We start from the raw sequence: 17,105 nt of genomic DNA, 5'->3' as shown, positions 1-17,105 counted from the left end.
AGGCTAACTAAAATGTTTCTAGGGAGGAGAGACATCTAACTTGATTAGGGGTAATTCTATACTTTTATTCTTAATAACCAGAGATAGTAGTCTTGTTTGAGTTGTAATTAATGTAGGGAGGAAAATCATCTAATTTCATGTATACCTAAAAGTCATGAAAATAACACACTCACTTCATCATAAATTATATCCTTATCAAAGTCTTTTAAACATTTATGCTTGGATTTAACATTTTGAGGGTTGAGCAAGAGGGAAATGGGCTTACATTTAGACAGCTTATATGTATTATTATTTCAGAGCATGAGAGATTTGAATTGAATACAGGCTTTGTCATTTACTAATTGTGTGGCTTTGGACAAATGAGCCTCTTAGGATTTTGGTTTCTTCATCTCTAAAATATGGATAATAGTTCCAGAAGTTTCCTTTTTTTAAGATTAAAATGTAATATATGCAAAGTTCTTGGCACAGGTCCTCATACATAATACGTTCTCAAAAAAATATGTGCCTTTCAGCAATAAGTTGTGCTCGTTTTTCTCTGTTATTGTTTGTCTTGACCTTTGTCCCCTGGGAGTTTGAATTCTGCCATTTGAACTTGGCCAGTGGATGGCTGGGCAAGGCATTAGCCTGTAGGAGGAAAAGGAGGGGTATTCATTTCCCCTGCTTTCTCCCTGCTGGGCTTCAACTTTGGCACTCACTGCAATCCTCGTCCTATGGCCACAGCTCCTGTCCAATGGCTCTCCTCCCATAGCCAGAGTTCACAGTCAAGCTGACACTGCTACCTTCTCAGGCCTGGAAATGATAATGGCTTTTCCCCTCATTGTTGCTTCAGGTGCTTTCTTCCCACTATTGCTTATTCTAGGTGTGGCACCATCTTTTGTCAATTCCTTTAAACGCTTCTGCAAACAGCCCCTTTATAGAGTTTTCTTCAGTTAAATCCTTTATATGTGCCACTAGTTTTTTTTGCTGGTACTTTATTTGGACATGGAGAAGGGCATCTTTCTTGATGAATCCTTCTTAAATATTGGGGAAAGCTAATACAAGACCGTTCTGAATATAATGGGAAGTTTACCAGGATGGTTTATGAGTAGGTGGTGGTTGTGATGTAAACCCAGCTTTGAAGACTGGAGTGAGTTTGTTTAGATGGCAGGGGGTAGTAAGAAAGAAAGGTGCAGTGCTTTTCTAGAAGCACAAAACAAGATCATATGCACAGTAGCAAAATGAACATGAGGAGTATGGGGAATTAAGGAAATGTGACTGTCTATCATGGGCTATTCATGTTTAGAGGCAGAAATAATGGGCTTTCAAATAGGTTCATGTCCTAATCCCTAGAATCTATGGCAAAAGGGACTTGGCAGATTAGATTAAATTAAGGATCTTGAGATGGGGAAATTATACTAGGTAAACCCAGCATAATTAGGATTTTTTAATAGGAAGACAGAATTAGGGTCAGAGTCAGAGAAGAAGATGTGATGATAAAGCAGAATCACAGGGAAAAATTTGAAGGTGCTACTTTGCTGCTTCTGAAGATGCGGGATGGAGCTGCAAGCCAAGGAATGCAGGTGGCCTCTAGAAGCTGGAAAAAGCAAGGAAACTGATTCTCCCTTAGAGACTCCAGAAGAAATGTCTCCTCACTAATGTATTGATTTTAAGTAAATCAAGTAAGACTTCTAACTTATTTAACTGTAAGATAGTAAGTTTCTCTTGTTTTAAGCCAGTAAATCTGGCAGTGGCAGTTTGTTACAACAGCAGTAAGAAGGTGATACGGGGTAGTAGGAAATACAAGGTGCTGGATTAAGGCAGACCCTGAAAGGTCAGTTGAGAATTTTTGGATTTTATCTGAAAGACAGCAAAGAACCACCAAAGGTTGTGACTAAAGACTAAGATATAATGAAAATTACATTTTAGGAAGATGGATTAGAGGTTAGGTTCAGACTGAAGACAAGAAGAGCAGCTCTACAGTAGTGTGCATGGGTGGGTACGGTGATGAGACCCCAGATTAGTTGGGGACTTAAGGAAGCTGACAAAACGATGATTGACAGGGTAACCACTGATGGAAAGGAAGAAGTCAGATTTCATGTTCTTATGTGGTAAAATGGGCATAAATATAGCACATATGATTCTGAGATAATAACTTGTTAAATTATAAATTTCAATATGATTAAACAATACATATGTACAGATATAAATATAAGTATATACACACACAAAAGAGAATTAAATATAACTTAGAAATATGTATGCACTATTTTCCTTTAAGTCCCTTCGTGGATTCAGCAAGGTTTATTACCCCCAACAGTTGCAGAAAACCCACAGTATGCAACTTGTGGCTGTTTTAGGTATGGGAAAAAAAAAGAGTAGCTGAACTTAAAAAAAAAGTATATATATGTGTGTGTGTATCTGAAATTGTAATTTGTTTACCTCTATCTTTTCAAGTTTCATTCTTGTCTTTTTAGAGCATATACAAACCTCATTTGATCATTTCTATGTTAGTGACTGCTTATTTGGTAAAAATGAAAAAAGTACAACTTGAGTAGTTAGTAAGCCATTCATATTTTGCACAACAACAACAAAAATATAAACAACCTAAAAAATTTGATTTGGAGAGGAGTCATAGTTCAAATATGTATAAAGGGTAGTGATAGTGGCTGAGAAGTTCAAGTATTCACTGGCTGTAAAGCTGTTCAGAAGTTGCCACTGTTTGGATTATTGGACATTTCCTGAGTAGTAGAAAATATTTATACGAAAAGCAAATAGCTCATTAATTCTCTTTACACCACATCGCTTTGGGAAAAAATAACCCATTTCTAAGAGATCTTAATGAAAGTTAGCAATGCTTGGTCATCTAAGCCAGGCTAAACTGGCAGGATCACCCTTGTTTTTAATGATAAAATGCTAAATTAACTGGTACTAAAAAGCATGCCAGCAGTAAAGACACTGAATGACTGAATATTGATGATATGCTAAAGCCAATCATTAATTAAACTGTTACTCTTTCACACAAAGTTTCACCCCATCTGTCTTCTCTTTCTTTCACCCTTGCAACTTCCCCACCTCAGTCAGTAACTGGTGTAAAAAAAAAAAAAACAAAAAAAAAAAAAAAAAACAATCTGAGCAGGGGTTAATCATTTGAAAAACTCTTAGAAAAATGCTATGATTCAACATTTTTTTCTAAGTTGGATATAACTTTGCATCTTCATGTGTTTTTTAAGTCCCTCCTTAAAACATACCTATTTATGCACAAGTAACAATTCTGTATTTTGCATTTTAAAAATTAGTCTCTGTGATATTTACAAAGTAAGTGTAGACTATTCTTCAATTTCAAAATGTTCCTCCTCCTCTGTGCTAACACAGAAACATCATTTCGGGACAAGTGGAAATTTTGCATTTCATTCTTCCCTTTCCTCGTTCTGTAGCAGAAAATACTTTGAAAGTGAATAATGCCTACTCTTAAGCAACCTGAAAGTAGGAACTTTGCTTATAAATCAGGTTACTTCCCTCAATAAATAAATAAATAGAGAGAAAGATAGATAGATAGATAGGTAGATAGAGGGAAAAGCCATCCCAAAGTCCTAAAAATACTATATATTGCCAAAACAACTTTAATTTGAAAAGTCAATTCCGCCTTGTAAAGTTTTCGGCACTGCTGCCGCCTGCCATTGGGGTGGAGGGTTTGAAACGGCATGGAAAGTAATTCATCTCAAAACCCAAACGCGGAAACTGCTTTCGGTCCTCCCACCTGCCCAGACAGACTACCTGGAGCGCCCGAAATTGGGTCAGCGCTCCCGTCTCCCCTCTGGGCCGCTGCTCCGCGTGCCTCCCTCCCCACTTAAAGCCTCGAGCCCCGCGCGCAGGAGATGCTCAGAGAAAAGCAGGGTCGCTCACCGGTGAGGAGCCAGCAGCAGGCGACAGCGACCCCTGGGCTGGCGCGGCGTCGAGGGGCCATGGCCGGAGCGGCCGCAGCGCCCGAGGGACGCGCTGGATCGGAGGGAAGGACTCGGCAAAACCAAGCGCGGATCCGCTTAGCGCTGGGCCACTGCGACCTCCGCGAGTCTCCGTCGCCGGACCGTCCGCCGCGGCGCCCGGGAGCTGCAGCAGAGTGATTTCCTGTGTTTTCGACCAGTGCCTCTAGGTTCGCTCCACAGTTTTCACATCCCAGACCGATTGCCACATCGCCCTACCCTTCGCGCTCTCGGGCTCTGAAATCTCACTGGCAGCCTCCCAGGCTCTGTCCGAGACATGGACAAATAAAGCCAGCTTCGCGGGTCCTTGTTTAGGCTAAAGTCCACGGGCTGCGAAGCAAACCTTAAAGGGACATCTGCCTTTCATTGCGAGGGTGATCCCGGCTCTCCGTGCCAACTCCCTAAGGTAGTAGGAAGGCGGGCGAGGGCTGGACCTTAGAGAGAGCGCCGCCAGTCCAGTGGCCCCGCCTTCGCACCCCTCGCTTCTCCCCAGGTCTGTGCAAGGAGGGCGCTTTCAAAGTGCCGGGCTCCTCGGCCCTTGAGGGGAGGCTGCTTTCCTGGGGTCCTGTTGCGCAGTAAGGAGCAGTCCGTCTGTCAGAGCGAGCAGGTCTGGTACCCTCCGTCCGTCTCCTGGGGACACTGAACTTGTCTGCCCAGTTCTCTCGCCCTAAAAGGGGGGTGGGAGCGCCCACCCCGACACGCCCCGCTGAGGGCTTGGCTTTCGCTTTTCGGAGGTTTGCTCCCTTTATGGTGGTTCGTGGTCAAAGGGAGGCTTTTCTTTGGGAAGACTATGGTAAGCTGGAGGAAAGGAGAAACAAGACGGGAAGAAAAAAGAAAGAGAGAAAGATAAAGCCAAGAGTGAAGCGGGAGGGAGAGGAAGGGAGGGAAAGTCTCCTTACAAATGGAATGTGTGTGGGCTATTTTGTTTAATCTGAATTAGGATGTTTGTACCCTGGAAATTGAATCTAATAAAGAACTTGGGACACTGTTTTATTTCTTCTTGCTGCAGACTTTTATAAGTTAGAAAGCGTGTTACTCCCTCCTTCCTCACTCCCACTACTCTAGGGAACTGAGAATTGGGAAGTTGAGTTGGCCAGCCAAAATGCTCCGCTCAGGTCCCTCGGGGACCCAGAAGAGAGGAAGCACTTAGAATTTTGCAGTGCTTCCCTTGTCTGGTGAGTTCTGCATCCTTTGAATCAAGAGCCATATCCACATGTTAGCTTCACCAAGTACTTGCTATTTTTTTTTTTTAAGCAGCTGTGTCTTAGTGGTTTTGAGAATTTCAAAGAAAGGGAAGGAGTGGACGAGTGGATGTGTGTTTAAAGGTGGTGGAAAGACTGAATTCTAGGCAACTCCATTCAATTCAATTGAACTAATTGTTTATCTGTCTCAGGACTGGGGTAGGCAGGACAAGAGTGCCACCCAAAGGAGGTCTTACTGCCTAGAACACCAGACAGGTGATATATATGGTACAGAGAATCCAAGGGAAAGGTAAGGATAAGCCCACACAGATGATCACATAGATTGCCGAATAGAAGATTGCAGGGGCTAAAAGCTGGAGAAGACAAAATTGAAAAAATTTAACTAAGATCAGAAGTAGGCTGGGCAGAGGTGAGAGGTGGAAGGCCATCTGACCTCGGATGGGACCTATCAGCCAAAGAATTCCTCTTCTAATTTACAAATTTGAAGTGATCCACTACTTAGTAAATATATTAAAAATCCCGTTCCCCCTAGTTTCTAGCTCTCATATTTTAATTTTTTAGTTCTGTCTTCAAAATTGCTTAAATAAATCTCTAGAAAAATTGCATTGTGTTGGGTCACATTTCAATCCCACTAGACATTACATGGGCTCCCAGTTTGGCTTTCCCATCTCTCTTGCATCGTCATTAACTTGATATCATCAATCTGCTTCCTGCTGCTCCCCTTTCTGGGAAAGCTTTGCCACAGAATGCCTTTCCTGTGTGTATCTCATCTCCCTGTCTTTAGTTTCACTTATGTCTTACACTTCTCAGTATGACTCGAAGGGCTTTGCACAATAATCAATAAATGCTGATTAATTGATTTGTGCTTAGATATTTAAAAATCATAATAACTATTTTCTCAGATACATTTTTCCAAATTCCTGTTTTCAAAAACAGATAATAGTGTGCACATATATATGTGTGAATGTGTGTGCCTTTGTATGTGTATATACATATGCATATACATATATGGAATTATAGAAAATTACAATATATTGAATTTAAAAAATTTAAAGAAATTATAAAATTATATCTTAAGGTAGGATTAAATCATACTTATAAACGATCAAGGCTATTGTCACTGGGAACTTTACCTTTCTTTGTAGGGGTTAATACATACTTTGAATTTAAATATTTTTAAAACCTCCTCTGGAATTTACAAATTAGTGGTGATAACCACCACTACCAGTGCTGTGGTTGAAGTTAATTTTCATATGTGTTATGAATCTTACGGCAATATTTATTGATCTTCATGTCAAATCAATGCAGGTGTAAAGACTGAGAAAGCAGCTATTGTCGGAGAATTTAATTTAGAATAAGTGCTCATATTCTGAACGTCAACAAATCTAAACACAAATCAATATCAGGAAAGCTATTTTCTTAACCAGTTTTATCCTCACTGACATACCATTGAGTGAACAGAGGCTTAGAGAAGATAAAAACTGGGGTCACAAACTAGTAATTACATGAGGTCACCTGATGGCAGAAGGCTCTAGACCTTTTCTACTTTGAGACCTAATCTGATCAGAACTCTTTTAGAGTTTGGAAATACGAGTGAAAGTTAAGAGTACACTAAGAGGTTTGAGGGTGAACTGATTAAGAATCTGGGAAGTAGAGTCTATGAAATGAGGCAAGCATAATTGAGGTTACTGACCAAGAATCTCAAAAGGAGAAACAGATACTTCGTTCCAAAGTATTCCCTTTGGAGGTAATCTAATCTAGCGAGTGAAATCACGGTAGGTTCTAGAGTTAGACTGCTTCAAGTTCTGGGACCATGTGGTAGCTGTGTGATTTGGGAAGAATTATTTCATTTCTCTAAGTTTCAGTCTTCTCAGAAGGAAAATGGGGATGAAAATATTGCCTCTCTCTGAGGATTGTTGAGAAGATTGAATGAGACAAGCCTACAGAGCATTTAGCACAATGCCTGGATCAAAGTAAATACTTAATAGAAATGATTCATTCTTCTTCCCAGTAGTAGGAGAATTAGGATTAGATAGACAATGGAAACGTAGGGCAGGGCCTGTGTGTGGTGGACCCTATAGGAAGTGATGTAATTTGATGGCCATTGGAAGGTAATGGCTTCCCTTTTAATGTTTGGCTAAAAATATTTCCATCCACTTTATTATTGTTCCTAGAGTCCTGACCTTTAGAATATTTACTTTGGGTTAGGAATTATCTTGAAGATATCCCTATAAAATGGGTATACATTAAGACATCAGAACCCATTGTGGCATTAGCAAGAATTTGCTTTTCAAATTAGCTAGCTGTGAAAGAATTTTTTTCTTTTAACAAGAGAAGAAACATTTCACTAAGAGGTTGAGAATAAAAAGAGGGTCTAGAGTTCTGCTTCTGGTATATAGCTGGGTTCTTTGACAGTAAGATCGTGGATTCTCAAACCATACGATAAATAAGGTATTTCTACCTGGTGGTGGTGTCAGTTTTACTCAATAACAAATAATTTTAAAACTGTTGTATGTTAAAATATCATTTTTATAAGAAAAATACAAATGATGTCTTTTGAAAAGTTAAATATGAGGTTCCAAATAAATTTTAAGGTAGCCTTCAAGTGTGCTTTCATCCTTTCTGCTTGACTCTGAGGATTAAGGGGTAGGTGGTATTGTCTAGAGCTGCTTCTACTTTTACAGAGATTTCAGGATGATTCAGATATCTACATTTTACTATGTATGTATTCAGGGTCATGCACTCTAAGATAGTGACGCTAACTCACAGGACTAACCCATGTGGGCAGCTTAATCTAGTTCAATAATTTTTAAGTTTGTGCTGTGGATTGGACTCCAGGACTATGTTCTGCAGAGGCAAAAATGTGTAGGACAGTTGTTTTTCTACTGAAAATCTGCAGTTCATTAATTTCTTGCACTTGTAACTAGGAACAGAAAATAAGCAGTTGGGTCCTCAATTCTAAATCGTTTCTTTTTAAGCCTGTTATATTATGTAGTCTCTTGAAATTACTGTATTAGTTGTTGCTACTTCAACTTGAAAGCCCATGATTGCTTCTTCTGTGACCAAAATTAAGTCATATTTGTTCTCACAATGATGTGGGGCTTGAACTTCACCACCAACCAACATTTTTTTCGGTTGTTGTTATTGTGTGATGTTCTTGTGTGAATGTTTTTTCACTTAAAATATAAAATAGGTGTTCCTATTTCCTGAATAAGTCTGTGCCAGAAACTTGGTCCAAAGACATTTGGGCAACTGGAGCTTATGAAAAAAGAATCTGACTTTAGAATCCTGGTGAGGGACAGTTCTTAACACTGTAGGAAACTTCTCAAAAACTTCTTGGCAGACTTCAACACAAGTGAGACAGTAAGGCTGCAGTGGAGGAGGGAGTACCATGGTGGTGCCCTGGCAAGAAAATTCAATTTGTGGCACTCTCTGACTCAGAATAACCACCACTCGTGAGTGGTCACATTTTAGCTGTGTTGCTGGATCTCTTCCTTTGAAATTTGAGTTAATTATGTTCTAAGCTATTAGGCAATTCTAGAATTACTTGAGCAAGTTGATTTAGTTATTTTCCTTTAGCCAGTTTCTAAAAAGTTAAATCAGTAGGTGGAGTCTAAAATCTCAGAACTATAGCAAATACATGATTGGTTGGTAATCAGCCCAAGAAGATAGGTATTTCTTGTAACAGGACTGGGTAACTAGATATATATGTGAGGAAGTATTCTTTTGTAAATAATAAAAATAAATGCATCAAGAGAAGGAGAGTCTATTATTTGGCTCTGAAATAATAACACTTAAATGGATTGTTTTACAAATTATGTGGCTATTTTTCATCCTCTCTACTGGGCCATAATATATACTGAGGCAGTCAATTAGTCATTTTTATTGCCTGCAAATGTCTGCCCCCACGTAATTCATTCATTGAAACATTTATGGAGTTACTTTTGTGCAGCAGGAAGTCTTCTAGTTCCTTGCAGATTCGGAGATGTTGAAGTGCTTGGCCCTATCCTCAAGAAAATTCACAAGTTACCTAAATATATGCATAAAGTGATGTTTCTAATTGCATCTGATGAGCCCTAGAATAGAGGATAAAGTCAACAGGAAGAAAAAGACAGGGTTTCAAGAGATGGTGGCACTGGGATTTAGCCTTGCAGGAAGTGGGTAGAGGGTTTCAAAGATGGAGAAAAAGGGTAATGGGCATTCTAGACACAGGCAGCATGAAGTGGATGAATGGAATGGAATGGAATGGAAGTTAGGAAAGGCAAGTGAAGCTGTGACCAGATTTGAAAGGATCTTGGAAGGATGTCAAAGAATTTGGACTTCTTCTAAGCATAGAATATTTTCAAAGTTTTGAGTGACATATTCAAACATGTTCTTACTCTATTTTTATTTCCTTACTCTTGTTTGTTTCCTGAAGTAGCATGATTGATCTAACTTTGCAGTATATTTGAGGAGATGAAATATATTAAAGCCATGAAGCACACTGTGAATCTTTCTCTCTTGAATTTTTATGCAATGCCTTCTTTAAGGAAACTTATTATTCTTTATTATCAATAAATACAATTACATGCACTACCATGGTAAAAGTGGAAGGTTGGACATTTGTCTCTGACAAAACAGCATGAATAACCTAGAAGAATAAACTTTGGTGGTACTTTTAAAATTTGAAGAAGATGAAAATGAAGCCACTTATCATGATGCCTAAAAGAAGTTTTGGATACTCCAGTTGGACACCATATAATAGGTATTCAAACATTAGGAAAGATGTACTGCCAGTATTGGCCATTTTAAGCTTCTTGGTTCCAAAGTAGATTGCTGGAATGAAGGGAGTCATGAACTCATAATCACCCAAGTCTTTGTTCTGTGGAGTAAGAACTGTTTTTAAAGGCCCTGCACTGAAAGAGGAGTAGTGGTGCTTCTCATGAAAGATAGCAGAGACTAGTTGATCCTTCTCCAGGAAAGGAAACTGTGGGCGGCCAAGAGGACAGAGCCAGAGACTGGGAGTTAAAAGCCACTCAAGTTGCCAGAGTAAAGTGAGAATGAACAGCCAAGTGTGAATAGGCGGTGAAGATAGAAGTGATGTGGAGCAAAGTTTGAACCCAAAGGCTTAGAAAACTCAAAACTAAGGCCAAAGGTACCAGGATCTGCCTTGGTTTTTCTTTCATGTGGGCCCAAATGCGCTACAAAGGCAGAGGAGAAGAGTTTGAAGTACCCTCTATGGAGTTATGGCTTAATTTAGCTGAGCCATAAAAAGTAATAGGACAAGTAGTTGTAATATAAATGTATTAGTAAGGCTAATAAAGAAATAATTAAGCAATTATATATGTATATTGCAGGGAAGAATTTGATAGTCACAAATATGAAGAGTATAAGAAAGGAAACTACTTTATGAAACAAAATTTCTCTCTCAAGCCTCCGATATACAAATAAGTAATTCAGTGTTTTCTTCTTCTCTTTTATTTTTTCCTGGGGTTGACTTTTTTTTTTTTCCCTTCAAATTTAAGTCCTGCTGAGAAGAAAAGAAAAATGGAAGAATATATGACCAAAAGAATGAGTCTCCTTTTCACAAGAGCTGCAGAAAGTTGTTGAACTCCTTGGATGAAAAAAGAGTTATAAAGGGTTTAAGGATGGAGAGAAATTGGTGGATCCTGAGGTGGGAGAACCGGGCCTAGAAAGGCTACAAAGATAATGTTAATCTCTCATGAGATTTATTTTTCTTTTTTTTTATTGAAGTATATAATCAGTTTACAATTTGTCAGTTGTCAATTTCTGTTGTACAGCATAATGTTTCAGTTATACATATACATACATATACTCATTTTCATATTCTTTTTCATTATAGGTTACTGTAAGATATTGAATATAGTTCCCTGTGCTATACAGTAGAAACTTGTTGTTTATCTATTTTATATATATTAGTTAGTATCTGCAAATCTCAAACTCCCAATTTATCCCTGCCCACCCCCTTTCCCCCCAGTAACCATAAGTTTGTTTTCTATATCTGTCTCACAAGATCTTTTAACTCATTTTTACAGTGATCACCCTGCAAAAAACACATAAACACAAATAAAATAAAATCTTTTTTTATAAATTCAGTCTACCTAGAGTAACAACATTTAGATTTTTCTTATATCTCACAGTACTTAGTTTTGAGATTGTTTTGTATTTTATATCACTAGAAGTTGGGGAAAGTGAATCAGAATTTTCTACTTTGTGGTGATCAAAGTTAACTCTTCTGAGTAAAAGCAGTGTTTTTATTCCAAGAAAATGTCTTAATGAAAAGCTCATTTTGTGTGGACTATAATAATAAGCATATTTGTGCAATATTAAAACAAACAAAAGGGGAGAAGTATTTCTGGAATTACAGAGTATCTCCAAAATTCCACTCCTCCATAAAGGCCATGAGAACATTAGCAAAATTTGTCAAAATCAACTTTTTCAGAACTCTGGAATTAAACAAAGGGTTGCAAAAATAAAAGAAAAATTAAGAAAAAAAGGAACCTTAAAAATATAGCAAACCCTGTGGCATTTGACTTCTCCCTATTTATTTCCACCCCCTTCCTCCCAGCTCTGTGGTACCCTGAAAGCAGATGGCTTCACAACTAGACTGACTGAGAGTCAGCAGTCTAGCAACCACTGTATGTGACAGCATGGGTTCAGACCTCCCCCCAACCTCCACGAAGAAAAAAAAATCCCTAACCCAGAAGAATCATTACTATTTGACCTGAATGGCAGATTCCTGAAAAACTCTGTTTTCAAGATTTGTCTTTATATGGCCTGGCTCAGAGCTAGCCCTGTGAAAGTAGCCCTATTCCAAGGGCATTTGTGTAAAAAAAAAAAATCTTTGGCCATTGTTTCATAGTACAGCAGCCTGAGGCAGCAGTGTCAGTCAGGGCTGACAAAAACACAAAAGATAAAACTAGAGAATAAGATGTTTGTAGGGTACTTTGAAAAGGTTCTACGTGTTTCTAAGAATCTAGAAGGACACGTGCCTGTGCAGGGCTCTGTGCATGCTCTGGAAAAGACCCTAATCTCTCACCTCTGCCTGACCTTGAATCTGTGCAGCCAGGAAGTGAAGGCTACGGCAGAACTGTAAACTGCCTGGTGGAGCATTGAAGATGTACCCTAACATCAGAGAGAGCCCTTCAGCAAAGGCTGGGAGACCTAATGTTTCAAGTTATTAAATAGCAATCTCTGTTTAATCATTAAGTGACTATTAAGTTAACCAAGCAGAGACTTTGGTAGCCATAAAAAACAAAGACTTTACAGCCTTAGTCCAGGAAAGCCACTCAACACATACACACAGCAGCAGCAGCAGAAACAGCAGAGAGTGACAACAGCAAATGCTAGAAAGTGAGAAATCTGATTCACAGGACTGCTATATCATAGTATTTCAATTGTTCAGTTTCAATCAAAGAAAGACATAAACACAGGAAAAAGCAATAGGAACCATCTCTTAGGAATCCTAAATGTTGGGTTTTCTTGAAAAAACTTTAAATCAACTATAATAAATATATTCAAAGAATCAAAGAAACCATGTCTAGAGAATTAAAGTATGAGAATGATGTCTCATTAAAAACAAAGGACCAATAAAGGATAGATATTATTAAAAATTAGGAATTTTGAAATTGAAAAGGCTAATAGCTGAAGTAAAAATTTCTCTACAGTCCCAACAGTAGGTTTGAACTGGCAGAAGAAAGAAGCAGTGAACTTAAAGAGATTATCCGGTCTGAGGAACAGAACAATAGCAACCCAAGTATAAGATAAATAAAATAAACAGTCTCAGAGACCTGTGGGACACCATCAGGTGTACCAATATATACATGATGGAAGTTGCAGAAGGAGAAGAGAAAGAAAAGGGGCCAGGAAGCACATTTGAAGAAATAATGCCTGAAAACTTTCTAAATTTGGTGAAAATATTAATATTTATATTCAAATAGCTTAATGAGTCAAACTAGAAAAAATCCAAAGAGATCTACATCTTGACTAATCATAGTCAAACTGTTCAGTGCCAGAGAAAAAGAAAGACTAATGAAAGCGGTAAGAGAAAAGTACTCATCATGTACAAGGGATTCTTAATAAGATAGGCTACTGACTTTTCTTCAGAGATCATGAAGGCCAGAATAGAATAGGATGACATTTTCAAATTTCTAAAAGAAAAAAGAATATTAACCATATCCAGCAAAACTATCCTTCAGAAAAGATGGAGAAATGTAGGCACTCCCAAATATAGAAATACTGTGATGTCATTGTTAGTAGACCTGCCCTACTAAAGGAGTCCTTCATTCTACAATGAAAAGACACTAGACAGTATCTCAAATTCACATAAAGAAATAAAAAACACCGGTAAAGGTAATTACTTATGTAACTGTGAAAGAGAATAGAAATGTGTTTTGTTTCTTTTCTTCTATCATATTTAAATGTAACTACATAGAACAATAATTATAAAAGCTGTGTTGATGAGCTTATAATAAACAAGATGTAATTTATCTAACAGTAATAGTACAGAAGAAGGCGAGGGAATAGGGCTATATTGGAGCAAAGTTTTTGTATACTATTGAAATTAATCCCACTTAGATTGTTTTAAGATATTATAACTATGAAGAAAATAACTAAAAAATATATAAGAGAAATAACAAGGGAATTACTGTAGTATGCAGTAAAAATGTCTATTTAACAAAACAGAAGACAGTAATGGAGGAGTAAAGGAAGTTTTCTAACATCATATACAAAAATTAACTCAAAATCGATCAGAAACCTAAATGTAAGAGCTAAAGCTTTATAACACAGTAGAAACATAGTAGCAAATATTAATGACCTTGAATTAGGCAGTGATTTCTTAGATACAACACCAATAGTACAAATAATAAAAGAAAAATAGATAAATTGGACTTTATTAAAATGTAAAATTTTAGTGCTTCAAATGACACCATTAAGAATGTAAAAAGACAACCTACTTGATGGGAGAAAATGTTTGAAAATCATAAATCTTATAAGGATCTAGGACCCAGAATACATAAAGAACTCTTACAACTCAACAATTTAAAAAACCCAACAAACAATCCAATTTAAAAATGGACAAAGATTATAAATTCACATTTCTATAAAGAAGAAATAAACATAACCAAGAAACACATGAAAAGATGCTAAAAATCATTGTTATTGGGAAATTCAAATCAAACCCACAATGAGATAGTACTTCACACCCACTAGGATGGTTGTAACAGTAACAAGTGTTGGCAAGGATGTGGAAAAGTTAATACTCTCATAGATTGCAAAATGGTGCAGCCAGTTTAGGAATATGCAAGAGAACTAAAAACATGTCCACACAAAAACTTACACACAAATGTTCATAGTAGCATTGTCCAGAATAACCAAACAGTGGTAGCACCCAAATGTCCATCAGTTGATGAATGCATAAATAAAATGTAGTATATCCATATATTGTGATATTGCTCAGCCATAAAAAGGAATAAAGTATTAATATATGCTTCAACATGGGTGAACCTTGAAAACATGCTAAGTGAAAAAAGCCAGACACAAAGGGCCACATATTGTGTGATTGCATTTATATGAAATGTCCAGAATAGACAATTGGATAAAGAAAGAAGGTGGTTTCCAGGGGCTGGAGGGAGAAGGGAATCAGGAATGACTGCTAATCTGTAAGAGGATTCTTTTTTTTAAGATGATAGAAATGTTCTAAATTTAGATGGTAGGGATGGTTGCACAACTCTGAATATACTAGAAACCACTCGAATTGTGCACTTTAAGGGTTAATTTTATGTTATCTCAGTAAAGCTATTAAAAAATAATACCCTGCTAATAAATCCGTGGTGGGTGGGTATATACCAAGAAGCCTAGTCTACATGCACAGTTGTAAAATTAATGAAGAATGAATTCTTCTTTACCTTTTCATAAAACTAATAAGGCTAATTGTCTACAGTGGCATATCAGGAATAATCAGTGATTCATAATTGCTGCCTGTTACAGTTTTTGGTAATGTGTAGAGATTTTAAAGCAGAAAATCTCGATTGTTAATGTAGTCCCAAATATTCAATAGCAATTTGACTGCTATACATATAGGTGCAGGACAAGTGAAAAATATTATGTTCTTTTTCAGTTCTCAAGTTGATGCATGTAAGAATGCCAGAGAACAATGTGAATTACTACACTGGCAATATTTCAAAACAGAAAAAACAAATCACCAGACTTCTTCAAAATAAATACTGTTTATTTAAATGATAGTGATTGGTTTACTATGTGGTTGAGGTACTGATTCAGTAGTATCTACTAATTAGAACAAAGTGTTGGACAATATAAAGTTCACCCAGAATACCTCTGTTGAGGACAAAATTTTAAGGTTCTTGCATGAAGTAGACAAGAAAACAAAAAGCATAGAGAATATTCAGTGGAAAAGTGCTCTAGAAATCAAAATGAGACCTTGGGCAAAGTGGGCGTTGCAGGGAAACGCTCTCCATTTGCTCTCAGCCTTGTCATTGGATCTGTGATTATAACTATCTTAAGGAAGGGAGATGTCCTAACATTGAAAACAGGAAGAAATGCTGGAAGTAAAATTCCAACAAGTAATCAACTTCTAGTGGCCTGTAATGAACTCCACTTGCTTATGATAAGAATTATTTTGACCCTTATTTATTAATCAATTACATGGAATTTAAAGTTGAAAAAATGAAATAAACTTGAAGTGACTCTATCTAGGAGAAGAGCAAGATTTTTCTTACAATCAAAAAAAAAAAAAAAAAAAAAGACCTGACTGTTCTTCAATCAAAAACTAACAGTAAATTAAGTAAGAATGGTTGTGTCCTAACACTTAAAACACACATATAGCTGTGCGCAAGTGTGCAAGAACCTCCCCCCTGCACACACACAGACACACACATCCCAGCCTGTCATCCTCAATATGACACTGGTCTCTGCAGAAACACAAGCTGAGGTTAAGAATGCTCACCCACTTAGTTATATAAGTAGTTTGTCTCAATATTTTATCCTTTTTCTCCTTTATTGCCTTTACATTTCAGCTTCATAGGCTTCTAAGTGATAAAGTCTTTCATCATTGTTTGCAAAGATTTAGTTTCTTTTCAGATTTAAGGGGCGTTATGACACTTCATAAATATTCACAGAAAAAAATCTTAAGTATTATTTGTATGATTTTATAATTACTGAGAATTGTTCCATACTTTTCCCCCCATTTATTCTTATATCTGAATTTCACAGTCTTCTCATTAGAAAGGCTGGCTAGGTATCTCTAATTTACTTAATTTTCAGAAATTTGGAGCCACACGATAAGTGGACTTGCTAAGGCTGAAACTTAACTCTGGTGGTTTTGTTTTTTTGTTTTTTTAATTCTGTGTACTCACAATCTGAGAACATTTTTGAGAGAGTATTTTAGAAAATTTACTTAATGTTAAGTTGGTATTTTAATTTTTGTCTGTTTGCAGTAAATACACATAAAATTTAGAATAAATCTCTAGGACACATCTGTTTCCTGTTCATTGTGCACATCAGATTATAAGCTTTTGGAATGAAAAGTGGCATTTGAAAACCTCAAGAAATGACAATAGCAGCAGTGATGATGTTTTTCGGCTCTCAGTGGTAACGTGGGAACTGATTATTTACCTCAAAACCTTTTATAAAATAAAGCAAACATTAGAATATATCCAGTTACTATTTCCTAACCAAAACCTTGACATTATATGGTTTCTAATAGCAATAAGTAAGAGTTTTGACAGCAGATACCAACTACTATATATAAAATAGATGAACAGCAAGTTTATGCTATATAGCACAGGGAACTATATTCAATATCTTGTAACTTATGGTTAAAAAGGATACAAAAATGAATATATATAATACATGTATGTTCCTATATGACTGAAGTACTGTGCTGTACACCAGAAATTGACACAACATTGTAAACTGACTACTT

The 17,105-nt window shown here is 37.1% G+C and overlaps 1 protein-coding gene and 2 long non-coding RNA genes across 4 annotated transcripts in view; 2 read left to right on the top strand and 1 right to left on the bottom strand.

Annotated features, from left to right (window-relative positions):
• The window catches only part of ITGA1 (integrin subunit alpha 1), a 153,171-nt gene extending 148,777 nt beyond the window's left edge, over positions 1–4,394 (bottom strand). The window contains exon 1 of the mRNA XM_010974354.3: positions 3,883–4,394. Within this exon, the coding sequence (XP_010972656.1) occupies positions 3,883–3,943 (61 nt within the window). The 5' untranslated portion in view covers positions 3,944–4,394. The remainder of the gene's footprint in view (positions 1–3,882) is intronic.
• LOC116150587 (uncharacterized) overlaps positions 1–17,105 on the top strand; it is a 132,145-nt gene that overhangs the window by 7,454 nt on the left and 107,586 nt on the right. The gene's annotated exons all lie outside the window — the stretch shown is intronic.
• On the top strand, positions 4,516–10,970 carry LOC135319561 (uncharacterized). Its single transcript, XR_010378268.1, has 3 exons — positions 4,516–4,566; positions 5,025–5,134; positions 10,666–10,970. It is a non-coding gene; the product is annotated as an uncharacterized LOC135319561 (long non-coding RNA).

The sequence above is a fragment of the Camelus dromedarius genome, chromosome 3 (genome assembly GCF_036321535.1).
Source record: "Camelus dromedarius isolate mCamDro1 chromosome 3, mCamDro1.pat, whole genome shotgun sequence".
Lineage (NCBI taxonomy): Eukaryota > Metazoa > Chordata > Mammalia > Artiodactyla > Camelidae > Camelus > Camelus dromedarius.
This window is presented reverse-complemented; position numbering and strand designations above follow the sequence as displayed.